This window comes from Rhincodon typus, chromosome 31, assembly GCF_021869965.1.
Source record: "Rhincodon typus isolate 14 chromosome 31, sRhiTyp1.1, whole genome shotgun sequence".
NCBI lineage: Eukaryota > Metazoa > Chordata > Chondrichthyes > Orectolobiformes > Rhincodontidae > Rhincodon > Rhincodon typus.
The window spans coordinates 2203612-2218650 of NC_063362.1; the positions used below are offsets into that span (position 1 = coordinate 2203612).

At 41.2% G+C, this 15039-nt stretch overlaps 1 protein-coding gene across 1 annotated transcript; it reads left to right on the top strand.

Moving 5' to 3' along the window:
• Positions 1 to 397: 397 nt before the first annotated feature.
• Positions 398 to 12384, top strand: LOC109925727 (leucine-rich repeat-containing protein 47-like). Its single transcript, XM_048614921.1, has 3 exons — positions 398 to 477; positions 3064 to 3153; positions 11261 to 12384. Exons 2-3 carry the CDS (start codon positions 3136 to 3138, stop codon positions 11513 to 11515), a joined length of 273 nt encoding a protein of 90 aa, XP_048470878.1. The 5' UTR covers positions 398 to 477; positions 3064 to 3135; the 3' UTR covers positions 11516 to 12384.
• Positions 12385 to 15039: the final 2655 nt, after the last annotated feature.

Consider the following 15039-nt stretch of genomic DNA (forward strand, 5'->3'; position numbering starts at 1 on the left):
TTAAAATGGTAATAGCCATTAGCAAGTCATAGACTTTGACATAAATTATACCACAAAATATGTAATGATAATTTGCCAGCATATTAGAAAGTGCATGGCCAAAGATCAATTTACAAGTATTATTAAAAAGTAGAGACTTTAATGTAGAATTACAGCATTATCATGTGTGTATTCATTCATATGATGTATGGTAAATAATTTCCTGGTCACACACTAGTCATGAAGCTTGCGTATTCCGGTATCCCTCTGTTTTCCAGATATCTCCAGTTACTTAACGGAAAGGAAAATTTTCCTTGTTTAGTCGATGCGGAAGATCATGTAATTTCATTCCCACCAATCACAAACAGCGACAAAACAAAGGTAGGTTAATAATTAGCCTTAGCTCCTTGCAAGAGGTCAAAATGAGTCATAGTTACGTTTCCATTAAGTCTGTACAGTCCTGCAGAGACCACGAAAAGTTTTGACAAGTCACATACCGTAAGCAAAGTGAATTTTACTTTTCTCATTTATTATACTTCATTGTTCTTGTGTGTAGATCTGTCATGAAGTTGAGAATATTTATAGGCATCAGTGAGCTATAGATTAGATATTTGTTCACTGTTCACTAGGACCCGAGTTCAAAGCTAGCCTGTACGGTATCCTAATGAATCCCTATGTGTTAGCTTTTTAGAGAGCTTTAATGAAGTGAATTTGTACAGTTTTAATTTGTTTGGATGGCACTGGAGTAATGACACAAAGCTACTACTCAATGCTCAATATGTTTTTGGTGTCCTTCTGGTAATTTGAAGTAGATATGATTGCTTTGCGTAACCAAACTAAGAAAAAGGACAAATACATCAACAATACCACAACCCATGTCACCGTGGAGTATTGCCAACGTCACTTCCAAATAGAATAAAGAAAGAAGGGAAAATAGTGACTCTGAGATCTTCATGTCCCTTCCCCAGTTCAGTCAGCACTAATGGATCTATAATGTAGTGATGTGTCCTCCAAAAACATCACCACATTTATCAGACGTTGGTAGTGAATGAGGAGGATGTCGATGAGGTAAAATTCAGAATATTCTGGGAGCTCTACGATACCAGTTTGAGACAATCCATCAGCAGATTCTCGGCCATTCTTGAAATCCTCTACTTCCTTTGCTTCAGAAAGCTCTATGTCTAAGAGTTTGACTGCTTTCACCGGTGCAGCCTATACTTATGCAGAAATATTCCAGCCCAAATGAGTGGTAATGACTCCAACACAATGGCTCATTTCCTACACCATAGGGTAGCAGGTCTAGAGCTGTCCAAAGTGTTGATGTATGAGAGGGGAAAGCAGGGAGATATAATCAATGAACTGGTCACCCCCTGGCCACAGTCAATGTAACAAAACTGACCAGGCCATTCCCGCTCGGTCAGTCACTGATCTGAAGACTTCCACCTCCCTGTTCCAGGGGAGCCCTCTTCTAAAGTGTGACCATTGCAGAAGTATCGCAGAAGAAGATTAGTCTGTCAGTGTTGTACTCTTACTCAGAGAGATGACTGATGTAGGAAATGAAGAGGTTTCATGCTGAAGTGGTTGGAATTTTCTCCTGTGATTGTGCTGAGACACAGTGTTTGGTTAGGAAAGAGTGTGCTGTGCCTCAATGGTGGTCCTCAATCTTGGCACACGAGAAGTGTTCTGTTCCCGGACACTTAATGCTGCTTAATGTGATTGGCACAAGCAAAGTAATGAAACACAAAGGTTGTTTTATGTTCAGTTGTGAAGACATTAAACCATTGCTGACTGTAGAAGGTACTAGTGAAGTACAACTTGCTGCTGCTTCTCACTTTTTAATGGAATGGAATGATTAAATGACGTTTCTGCTCTGTTTTACAAAATGCTACTTTGCTCCCCTTCATTCCTGAAGACTATCTAGCCATGCTGTACAACAAGTTGACTGATTTCAGTCACCTTGTGGTACGTGAACAGAGCGATCCCTCATACATGCTCTTTAAAGAGTGTTATTAAACTAAAACAGTCTGGTAGTGTATTGCATCTCAGCTCAGTCGTTGTCTCCATCGAAAAGCCACATGCAGATCCCCTTTGAGCTGAATGCAACATGATAATCAGAGGTAGGTAACCTGGTCAAAAGATTATCAGCTCTGTCATAATTTAGGCATTGAAATCCGTTTTTGTTCTTCTATCACTACCCTCTGGAGATAGATTAACTTATTGTCACAGTTAATTAAACCAGGCTCTTTCCCCACCGATCTGGTTCATTCTGTGTTCGTGATAAACTATTGGGAAAGCTGAGTGAAATGTTCTTATAAAATACTTGAATTTTGAGGAAAATTTGTCTAAATATTTAGTGTCAGCTGTAGTTCACTTGGTAGCACGCTCATCTTTAAGTCAGAAATAGTGGGTTCAATTTATCAGTCCAGGAATTCAACAACCAATTCAACAACCAATTCAAAGCTGACTCCTCAGTGCAGTACTGAGGGAGTGCTGCGTTGTTAGAACACTGTCTTTTGGATGGCAGGTTAAACCGAGGCCGCCTCAGTTAGATATGAAAGATCCATGGCACTATTTTGAAGGGCAGTGAAGCTATCCTGGTGTCCCGACCAGTATTTATCCCCCAATCAATATCACTAAAGCAGATAATTTCATACTTATCACATTGCGGGCGCTTACTGTTTACAGATTGGCTGCTGTCTTTACTGCATTATGACCGTGAGTAAATTCAAAAATATTTCATTGATTGTAAAGCAAGTTGGGATGTCCTGGGATTGTGAAAAGGGCTTTACAAATGCACGCCTTGTTTCTGAAAGAAAATGTTTGAATACGTTACTGCACTGTTCAATGCTCTGAGAGTAAAGAGGCAGTTGTTTTGATGCCTTCTAATTTCTGCATGGAATGTGATCTATACTGACATATATTCTTATTTGGAAAACTAAACAATGTTGGAAAATCACAGCAACACAATCAGTAGCCGTTAAAAAAAAAAGACTAATATTTGGGCCTGAGAGCTTCCCTCAAATTTTTTATTTCCCCACTGTTGTATTTTTCATGTTGCTTTATAATACTTCATCTTGTCTTTAGATTAGAAAAACCACCAGTCAGCTGTTCTTGGAAGTAACCAGTTCCACAAACCTGCAGACTTGTAAAAATGTGATGGACCGTTTGATTGTGGTGAGTAACTTGAAACCTCCTGGACTTGCATGTAGCCACTGATACTTTGTTTTGTTTTCTTTGTCCTGTAGCTACTGGTTACGTGTTTAGTATAATTATCCGTACTTGCATGTTAGCCATGTGGTCAAGGGACTTTTCAACTACATATTGAATCTGTACTATCCTTTGTCATAATTTATTTCAGGTGATTTTGCTCTGTACTGTTTCAATGTTTGCCTTAAAATTTACTTACTATGCATGGTCAATTTTGTCATTGAGCAGTCCCCTTGTTTTTGTCCAGCCACGTGTGTGTGTGTGTGTTTTTTTTTATCCTGGTCTAGAGTCTACCCAGTATCCTCCAGCCTGTTGTGATTTTGTAGGAAGGTGTGCAAGTTTTCAGAAGCAGTGAGTGAGTGGGTGGGCTTTCCCCTAGCCCCCAGTCTCTGTCCCTTTGCGAGTTCAGACAAGAAGCAGGTACTTAGAGCATAGCATTGCACCACTAGCAGGCACTTGGCCCTCCTGGTGCTGCTGAGTGTACGCCATCTGGGATTTACAAAACCACTGTAGACACTCAAATGCAATATCTGAAATCAGCCAAACTCTCATCACAACCACAAACTCTCATCAGGTAACACTCTGGGGAATTCCTCAAGCCTCCACTGGTGTCGGATGGGATTGTTTTGCAGCACATTCAAAGGATAAATTGTTCGCAACAATCTTCAGCCAGACGTACAGAGTGGATGATCCATCTCGGCCTCCTCCAGTGGTCCCAAGCATTACAGCTACTAGTCTTCAGCCATTGATTCACTCTACATGATATCAATGAACAGTTGGCAATCCTGGATACTGCAAAGACTATGAGTCCTGACAACATTTCGGCAATAGTACCGAAGACTTGTGCTCCAAAACCTGCTGCTCCTCTAGCCAAGCTGTTCCAGTATAGGTACAACACTGGCATCTATCTGGCAATGTGGAAAATTGCCCAAGTATGTCCTTTGCATAAAACACAGAACAAATCCAACCCAGCCACTAATTGCCCCATCAGTCTACCCTGATCATCAGTAAAGTGATGGAAGGTGTCAGTAACAGTGCTATCAAGCAGCACCTGCTCAGCAATAACCTGCTCAGTGACGCCCAGTTTGGGTTCTGCCAGGGCCACTCAGCTCCTGACCTCATTACAGTCTTGGTGCAAACATGGACAAAAGAGCTGAATTCCAGAGGTGAGGTGAGATTGACAGCCCTTGTTATCAAGGCTGCATTCGACCGAGTGTGGCATCAAGGAGCTGTAGCAAAACTGGAATCAATGGGTATTGGGGGCAAACTCTCCAGTGGTTGGAGTCATACCTGGCACATGGGAAGATGATTGTGGTTGTTGGAGGTCAGTCGTCTCAGCTCCAGGACATCTCTGCAGGATTTCCTCAGGGTCGTGTCCTCGGCCCAAACATCTTCAGCTGCTTTATGAATGACCTTCCCTCCATCATAAGGTCAGAAGTGGGGATGTTCGCCAATGATTGCACAATGTTCACCATTCGTGACTTCTCAGATACTGAAGCAGTCCACATCCAAATGCCACAAGATCTGGACAGTATCCAGGCTTGGAATGAGAAGTGGTAAGTAACATTTGTAGCCTGGTATTTGTGTGGCACAATCATCTCAAATAAGAGAGTCTAACCATTGCCCCATGAGATTCAATGGCACTGATTCACTGAATCCCACACTATCAACGTCCTAGGGATTACATTGACCACAAATTGAACTGAATTAGCTAGATAAATACACTAGCTATAAGAGCAGGTCAGAGGCTAAGAATACTGTGTGATGTAACTCACTTCCTGACTCCCCTAAAGCCTGAACACTGTCTACAAGGTACAAGTCAGGAGTGTGATGGAATACTCTTCACTTGTCTGGATGGATCCAGCTCCAACAACACTCAAGCTTGACACCATCCAAAGCAAAACAGTCCACTTGACTGGCTTCACATCTACAAACATTCACTCCCTCTTACAGCAATGTTCAGTACCAGCGGTGTGTAATGTCTACAAATTCACCAAAGATCCTTAGGCAGCACATTGTAACCCACAGCCACTTCCATCTAGAAGGACTAGGCTACAGATACGTGGGAACACCACCATCTTCAGGTTTCCATCCAAGCCACTCACCATCCTGACATGGAAATATGTCGCCGTTCCTTCACTGTCACTGGGTCAGAATCCTGGAACTCGTGGATCCATCTACAGCACATAAAATGCAGTGGTTCAAAAGGGCAGCTCACTACCACCTTCTTAAGGGCAACTAGGGACAGGCATTAAATGCTGGCCCAGACAGTGACATTCCACAAGTGAATAAAAAAGATAAATTTGTAATTTTCATTGTGAGTTTCAACTGTCGTCTAGCCCTGGATCTCTCATGTAAAATGATTACTGGATAATAGTATACTAGCTATCTCATAATGAACAACCAAAACTGTTTAGTGCTTAAATTTGAGCAGCTCCTGTAATAAGCAGTCCTTCGTCACACAATGCTGGACAGCCTTATTACATCAAGGAATTCAACCCCTTTATTGTAATTTTAACCTGCTGATAATCAGCATTGTATCCAGGTTTTGAATTATAAAAGACCTTTGTTCAATATAATTGTCTAAGGGTAACTTGTACAGTTATGTAAGTATTATACCACCATGCTCTGATAACCAGCAATAGCATGAAATAATGAAGAGTGAGTCTTTAAAAATTATACATTGCATTATTGTTCTATATCAGGAACATTAAAGTGAAAGGGCCAATATGTTTCACAGCTTTTGAAGGGATGGTTTATGCTCAGTAGGAGTGAATTATTGCCTAGTGCATTCACGCCTTACCTGTTTGTTTTTGATATAAAACCAGACCACTTTGTAGTCATATACTTGATGGCCTTTAAACCTGAGTATGAACTGAACTGGAATGCTGCTACTTCCTCCAGGAAATTTAACTCTGCTTTAATCCAAAGTCAGAACCAGATGCAACCTGCAAATATACCAGAACTGCAGCATCAGTCCTCTCATAGTTTAAATGCACCCAAAGAGATCAGCATGAGATTACTTCAGACTGACCAGAGCACCAGCAAAATTTGAACCCCACTGATTATGGTTTTTAGTAAATCTCACCACGATTTTGCAATTTGGTAGTTATAGATCATTTCTGCTGATGTGAAATTCTAGCTGACAGGAAAGATTTGTGATAAAATGTGTTGATTCAGACTGCAATTCATCAGAAGACATCAGAAAGAAACTTGTTAAATTTGAAGATAGCAGGTGTTTTGAATGATACATTGGCTGTCTTTTCAGCTCACAGAGCTGACTTTGAAGTTAGTGCAGACTGTATATAACGCTGTCCTCCCTGCGGCCTTTCATTGTGTGACTTTGGCAGTGTCAGCCCACCAGTTGCTCCCAACAATGACAGTCTATAATTTGGCAATTTAGCACCTCCTTTCAGAGAGGTCATAAGGAATTATGGTACGGGAATTGGAATAATTTGAATTAGTATAACGTAGCAGATTGGATTTGATGTATCTTGATGAGTTTTTGACAGTGGTAACATGGTCATCATTAGGCTGGCCCTTTTTAATTTCACATTTTTTAAAAACTGAATTCAGATTTCTCCATCTGCCATGGTAGGATTTGAACGCATGTACCCGAAACACTAACGTGGGGTTCTGGATTACTAGTCCAGTGACATTACCACTACACCACTGCCTCCCCAAACTACACATTTAGGCAATTGTAAAAGGTTACATTCTGTAGCGTTTGTGTTATCTAATGCATCACATTTTGGACTGATCACTATGCCCATGAAAGAATAAAATAAAAACAGTTTATTTTCCCAACATCTGGCAGAACAAACCTGTTCATGGGATCATCCTCTCACTGAGCAAGTTGTTCCTTTCATATAAGTAAATCACTTGAAAGAAATTGGGGCCTGAGGAAACATTCTCTTAGAAAATAGTGCATTAACTGCTGTGTGTGGCATGTCGTGGAAGATTGATTAACACAAACTTTATAAAAACAACACAACTCATTTGATAGTCATAGAATATTACAGCATGGAAACAGACACTTCGGTCCAATTTGTCAACGCTGACCATAATCCCAAATTAAACTAGTCCCACCTGCCTGTACGTGGCCCATATCCCTCCAAACATTTCTTATTCATGTACTTGTATATTATGCATAATAGTAGACTGTCAAATCGACAAACCCAATTGATTTCCTGTGGTACTCCCACTTACTCTTCTGATTTAGTTTGGAGTCATTTTTTTTACTTTTCACTGTACTGCATTGCCACCAGTGAAGCATGGCAAAAGAAGTGATGTGACACTACAAGTGCCCACCTTATAGCTTCTGTGTCTGTGCCTATCCCTTCACTATTGTGACTCCCCCACCCAGCAGCAGAATACCTATGCCAGTTACAAGCTGTCTTTCACAGATAGTCACTACATTGAAGGTAATGCTCAGTAGATAACTGTTGAAATTGTGAAGACCATAAGATGTGGAAGCCATTCAGCCCATTGAGTCTGCTCCATCATTCAGTGAGATGATGGCTGCTCTGATCATTCTCAACTCCACTTTCCTGCCTTTTGCCCATAACTATTGATTCCCTTATTGATTAAAAATCTGTCTATCTCAGCCTTGAATATACTTAATGACCCAACTTCAACAGTCATAGAGCCGTACAGCATGGAAACAGACCTTTTGATTCAACTCGTCCCTGCCAGTCAAGTTTTCTAAACTAAACTAGTCCCATTTCCCTGCATTTGGTCCATATCCCTCTAAACCTTTTCTATCCATGTATGTGTCAAAATTCTTTTAAGTATTGTTACTGTACCTGCATCTACCTCTGGCGGTTTATTCCACATATAGGGGAGGTGATGGCCTAGTGGTATTATCACTAGACTGTTGATCCAGAGACCCAGATAATGTTCTGAGGACCTGGGCTCGAATCCTGCCATGGCAGATGGTGGAATTTGAATTCAATAAAAATATCTGGAATTAAGAATCTAATGATGACCATGAATCCATTGTCGATTGTCAGGAAAAACCCATCTGGTTCACTAATGTCCTTTAGGGAAGGAAACTGCCATCCTCACCTGGTCTGGCCTACATGTGACTCCAGACCCACAGCAATGTGGTTGACTCTTAACTGCTCTCTGGGCAATTAGGGACGGGCAATAGATGCTACCTAGCCAGCAACGCCTCATCCCGTGAATGAATAAAGAAAAAAAAAAGTGCACCACCCTCAATATGAAAAAGTTGCCCCTCAGGTCCCTTTTTAAATCTTTCTCTTCTCACCTTAAAAATATGCCCCCTAATTTTCAATTCCCTCACCCTAGGGAAAAGACCACCCACCCCCTTTGCACTGAAGAATATGACAGATTCCCTTCCCTTTGAGAGAAGAAATTCCTCCTCATCTCGGTCTTAAATGAGTGACTCCTTTTTCTGAAGTGATGCCCTCTGGTCCTAGACTCTCCCAATGAGGGAAACATCCAGTTCTCCACATCTCCTCTGTCAAGACCCCTAAGAATCTTGCATGTTTCAATAAAGTCATCGCTCATTCTTCTAAATTCCAATGAGCACAGGCCAATCTGCTCAATGTCTCCACTTAAGACAGTACCTCCGAACCCGGATTCAACCTCATGAACATTGTCTGGACTGCTTCCAATGCCAGTATATTTTTCCTTAGAAACCGTTCACAGTATTCTAGCTGTGGTCTGACCAGAGCCGTGTATCGTTTTAGCAAGACTTTTTCTATTTTCATACTCTAGTCCATTTGAAGTAAAGACCAACATTCCATTTGCCTTCTATTTACCTACCAAACGTGTAAGCTAGTTTTCTGTGATTTATGGACAAGGACTCTCAAGTTGCTCTGTGCTATAGCTTTCTGGAGTCTTTCTCCACTTCAATATTGTTTAGCTCCTCTATTCTTTCAGCCAGAGTGCTTCATCTCACATTTTCTCACATTATATGCCATGTGCTAAGTTTTGCTTAATCTGTCTATATCTGTCTGCTGATGAATGGTCATCCTCCTAACTTGCCTTCCCACCTATTTTTGTCATCCACAAACGTGCCAATAGTACATTCACTTTCCTCATCCAAGTCGTTAACATACATTATAAATAATTGTGACACTCCACTAGTATAAGTGACAGCTACAATCCAGAAAGAGGTTCTGGCCCACGTAGTTGGGGAGGTGATGGCTAGTGGTATTATCGCTAGACTATTAATCCAGAAGTGCAGCTAATGTCCTGGGAACCCTGGTTCAAATCCTGCCACAGCAGATGGAATTCAAATTCAATCAAAAAAAGTCTGGAGTTAAGAATCTACTGATGACTATGAAACCATTGTCGATCGTAGGGAAAATTCATCTCGTTCATTAATATCCTTCAGGGAAGGAAATCTGCCATTTTTACCTGGTTAGAGCTGACATGTGACTCCAGACCCACAGCTATGTGGTTGACTATCCTCTGAAATGGCCTAGCAAGCCACTTTGTTTAAAGGCAGCTGGGAACAGGCAATAAATGCTGGCCAGCCAGCAACATCCCATGAGTAAACTTTAAAAAAGGAGCTCATTGATATAGGTTTCAGTGCCTGCTATTATTGTAGAGAAGCAAGTAGCTCACACTGAAGCTGCAGATCGAACTGAATTTACGGTTCAGTGAGATGTGATGTTTATTCACGGGAGCCGAAAGGATGGTGTCAGTGCACTCCCATGTTTAATGGAACAATAGGTCTGTATTCTTGGGGGTGGATGGAGCTAGCTCCATGATGATGCTTCACAGCAATGAAGATTGGAACTAGACCAATGCTCCATGGCAGACTCGGTGATCTCATGCTTAGACTAAATTTCATACTATTTCAGAGTTGGCTTGCCCTTGTGTCTTGGAAATGTCACCTTGTCATTGGAGGCTAGGTCCTTCCCATTTGACTTCCGATTATCCTCTAAATTGGTGTCATAACAACTGATGGTTATGACTAGCTATGAAATGTGTAACTTCACTACTAGCTCTGGCCAGCTGTACCTGGCTTTGGAAATGAGTGTAGAAACGGGGACAGACTGTTCTACCAGCAAGATTTCTCAGCTCTGTTTGTAGAATGTTCAGACTGTGACTGACACCACTGGCAAACATTGCTTGTTGGAAGAAGCATGAACTTGATAAAATAGAGAGAAGTCAATTCTTTAAAAATATTCTCTGCCTTGTTTTGTCCTATCGCACTCATCATTTCTGACTATCCTTTCCTTTTTCTGATGAGTATGCCTGTTTTCTGAATATCAGAGTCTTGATTTGCTCCTGGCTAGTTTTGAATCATACATATAATTATCCCTAGAGGGGAGGCAAAGCAACTCAAACCAGAATTGTGAAGGTTTCCTTTAAAAGCAGATGCACATGTGAAGCAACAATAGATATTTTTTTCTCCCAGTTTTCATCTATTTTTTCTTTCTCAGGATCTTTTGAATGATAGACAAGCCCTGCCCTAAGCTCACTGTGTTTTGGAATATTGTGACTAAGTTACTGCTTTAAAAGACTGATTCCCAGTTACTCTTCATGAGTGTTTCAGGAAACGGAAGAATCTGTCTCCACTGTCACTGGTGTATGAAAAGGGATCAGTTGTGATCATGCTGCAGTGTTAATGTCACTGATCCCATGGATGAGGCAATTAAAAATGTATAATGTAAGTTAGGAAGACACAGACAGCTCTGATCTTCTTGCTTCCTCGAAAACCTCAGTTTTACCATCTGATATGACCCTAGGTTCTATTCACTCAAGGCTGAGTACAGTCAATGTGATGGTAGGGGTTAGCTTTATTGGCTTTAATACCCCTATTAAGAGGGAAATGATAAAATAAGGTTCTGTTTCATATTGTGATTAATTGATTTGTTTAATACATTCTATTTATATAGTGCAGACCTTACTGAAAAGTTACATGCAAAAAAGTTCCAACCTTATTTGTGTGTTTCTTGTTTTGCTTGGTGAAATGTTTCCATATCTGAGAACAATTTGGAGTGGTTTAGGTCTAATTTAGTAGACTTTTTGAGATGTTACTTGTCAGCACGCGGCAGATGTATATTAGCCATGACATTCTTGTTTTTAATAACAGCGAATGGCAGAACTGAACAAGTTCACCTTCGAAAACAAGGAGCAGGAGTTTGTATCTGATGATGTGGCTGAAGTGACTAAAGACCTAACTGAAGACCAACCAGAAGCTGTGGATCTGCCCGCGATTATGATGACCAGTCCTGAACTGATAGTGAGACAAGTGCGGGTTGTGGATGCAGAAGGGAACCTGAAGGTTGTTTACCCAGCCAAAACTGACTTAAACGTGGATGTCCATAATGTAACAGTAATCCGATAGTTCCCCCACACAATTTTTTGCCACAATTTTGCACTACTTATGTTTGGGGTTTCATTTTTTTTTTTAAAATATGTACCATTAACACACTTTCTGTTGAAGCTGCTGGTTTTGACTGGAATATTTCCTGGGTGGGGTCTCTGGCTCCTTAAGTAATTGGCCACTATTCATTTAGTGGCAACTGTACAACTACAGAGGATGTCACACCAAGTGTACAACCATTTTCAGCATTGTTTTCACCTGTCTCTTCTAGATTGTACGTTTGAATTGACTGTTTAGTCTCTCAAGAAATGTTTGTTTGCATGAGCCAGAGAAGGGTGAAGGGAGAACCCCTAAGTGTACCTCACAATATAGATCATGAGAGTAGGGAGAGAAAGAGCAAAACCAGACAATATTGCAATGTGGTATAACTCAGTAACATCAACCCAGGAAGCTTCAGCGAATGGGTCATCTTAGTTATCGGTGGAGTGAGCAAAGTATTTCAACGAAAAATGTCTGTTCCAGCTTACACCCCTGGTTTTGTAAATAAATGGCAACAATGTTCTGCCAACTTTGTTCAAAATGGTCAATTAATGTTACTGCCATTGTACAGCTTTCAAAATATAATCTGATGTAGTTACTCATTTATTTTATCATTTTTCAACTCCATCCTTTCAGTTTTTTGCTTCAGAAATTGGCACTGAGTTAAGTTGTACCTTGGTCTGTTTCTGCAGTGTTTAACAATGCCAGCGTTCCTGTATGAAGGGACTAGATTGGTGGTGGTGTCATGGAATGAAAAGATAAGTGGCATGGACAATGAGATAAATCCATTCTGATTATGCTGTATGTATTAATAAGCCAATGCTGGAAATAAAACAGACACCATTGGTAAATTCTGTGTATTGTGTCATTGAAGTCAAACTGACTTATTGAATATTAATTTGTTCCATTGTCATATACCGATTATCCTGATTTATCGCAACCATCACAGAAATGACTCCATTATTAATCACAATGGTTACAACACGGAAAGAGACCTTTTGGCCCATTATGCCTGCACTAGTTCTGTTAACTGGTGTCAATCTCCTGCCTTTTCCCTGTATCCCTGCTCTCTAAACTCTATTCAGTAATTCTCAAATGTGCTTTTGAATGCCTCAATTTAATCTCCCTCCACCACATTTCCAGGCAGTGCCTTCCGTACCCTAACTATTAAACACAAATCTTGCTACCTATGGATGGAGAATGAAAACTGCTTTGGAAGGTATTATTTAAGTACCTGAATGAACTGTTGGAGACATGCTAAAGAAAGTGGGGTTTATAGGATGGGATGAAGGAGGAAGTAAAGATTTATAGTACACTATAGCGGACAGAATATTTAAAATCCATTAAATATTATTAAAACAATTCCAATTTGCACAAAATGTGAAATAAGGTAAATGAGCTAATGGCACAGATTGAAATTGGCAGGTACGATGTTGTGGGTATCACAGATGTGACTGACTGGATCAGGGCTGGGAACTAAATATCCAAGGATACACATCCTACTGAGAGGACAGACAGAGGGGGACATGGTTGCCTTGTTAACAAGAAATGAAATTAAATCGATAGCAAGAAGTGATATAGAGTCAGAAAGTGTAGAATCTGTGTGGCTAGAATTGAGGAACCGCAAAGGAAAAAAGACCCTGATAGGAGTTGTGTACAGGCCTCCTAGCAGTAGTCAGGATGTGGGGAAGAAAATAAAATGAGGAGGTAGACAAGGTGTGTAATCATGGAGGACTTTGATATGTAGGTGGACGAGGAAAATCAGGTTGGTAGCAGATCCCGATTTGTGGAATGGCTGAGATTTGTGTTTTTTTTGGGAGCAGCTTCTAGTAGAGCCCACAAGGAAATTAGAGCCATACAGCACAGAAACAGATCCTTCGGTCCAACTCATCCGTGCTGACCAGACATCCCAAACTGACCTAGTCCCATTTGCCAGCATTTGACCCATATCCCTCTTAATCCCTTCCTATTCATATACCCATCCAGATGTTTTATAAATGTCGTAATTGTACCAGCCTCCACCACTTCCTCTGGCAGCTCATTCCACCGCGCTCTGTGTGAAAACATTGTCCCTTAGGTCCTTTTTAAATCTTTTCCCTCTCACCCTAAACCTATGCCCCCTAGGTTTGGACTCCCCACCCTAGGAGAAAGACCTTGGCTATTCACCCTGTCCATGCCCCTCATGATTTTATAAACCTCTATAAGGTTACCCCACAGCCTCCGACATTCCGGGGAAAATAGCCCCGGTCTATTCAGCCTCTCCCTATCACTCAAATTCTCCACTACTGGCATCATCCTTGTAAATCTTTTCTGCACCCTTTCAAGTTCAACAACATCTTTCCTATAGAAGGACAACCAGATTTGTACGTAGTATTCTGAAAGTGGCCTCACCGATGTCCTGTGCAGATGCAACATGACATCCCAGGTCTATGTGTAGTGAAGCAGACTTGATTAGGGAGCTTAAGCTGAAGGAACCCCTAGGAGGCAATGACTGTAATATGATAGAATTCACTCTGCGGTTTGAGAGGGAGAAGAGTGAAGATAACTACAAAGACATGAGGGAGGAGTTGGCCAGAGCTGAGTGGAAGGGGAGTCTAGCAGGAAAAATGGTGGAGCAGCAATGGCAGGAGTTTCTGGGGGTAATTCGGGAGGCACAGCAGAAATTCATCTCAAGGAAGAAAAAACATGCTAAGGGGAGGGCAAGGCAACCATGAGTGACAAAGGAAGTCAGGAACAGCATAAAAGCAAAAGAAAAAGCTTGGGAAGCCCTAAAAATCACTAGAGAGTAACTAAAAAAGCAATAAAGAGGAAGTAGATGAAATATGAGATAGGAATATAAAAGATTGCAAGAGTATTTTTAGGTATCTAAAAGGGTGGAGAGAAGCAAGAGTGGTCATTGGACCACTGGAAAATGAGACTGGAGAAGTAGTTATGGGGAACAAAGAAATGGTGGAGGAACTGAACAGGGACTTTGCATCAGTCTTCATGGTGGAAGACACCAGCAGCAAAGCAGAACTTTGAGAGAATCAGAGGGCAGTGGTGAGTGCAGGGGCCATCATCAAAGAGAAGGTGCTAGGGAAGCTGAAATGTCTGAAGGTGTATAAGTCATGTAGACCAGATGGACTACATCACAGAGCTCTAAAGGGGAGGAGACTATAGAGGCATTGGTGGTGATCTTTCAGGAATCACTGCTATCAAGCAAGGTGCCAGAGGACTGGAAAGTGGCTAACGTAACACCCCTGTTCGGAAGGGAGGGAGGCAGAAGACAGGAAACTATAGGCTGGTTAGCCTGATCTCAGTCTTGGCAAGGTTTTAGAGTCCATTATGAAAGATGAGATTGCAGAGTACTTGGAAGTGCGTAGTACAATAGGGCTGAGTCAGCATGGCTTTGTCAAGTGGCGGTCGTGCCTGATAAATTTGTTAGAATTCTTTCAGGAGAGATAAGGAAGCTAGACAAAGGAGAGCAAGTAAGCATGATCGATTTGGATTTTTGGAAGGTCTTTGAC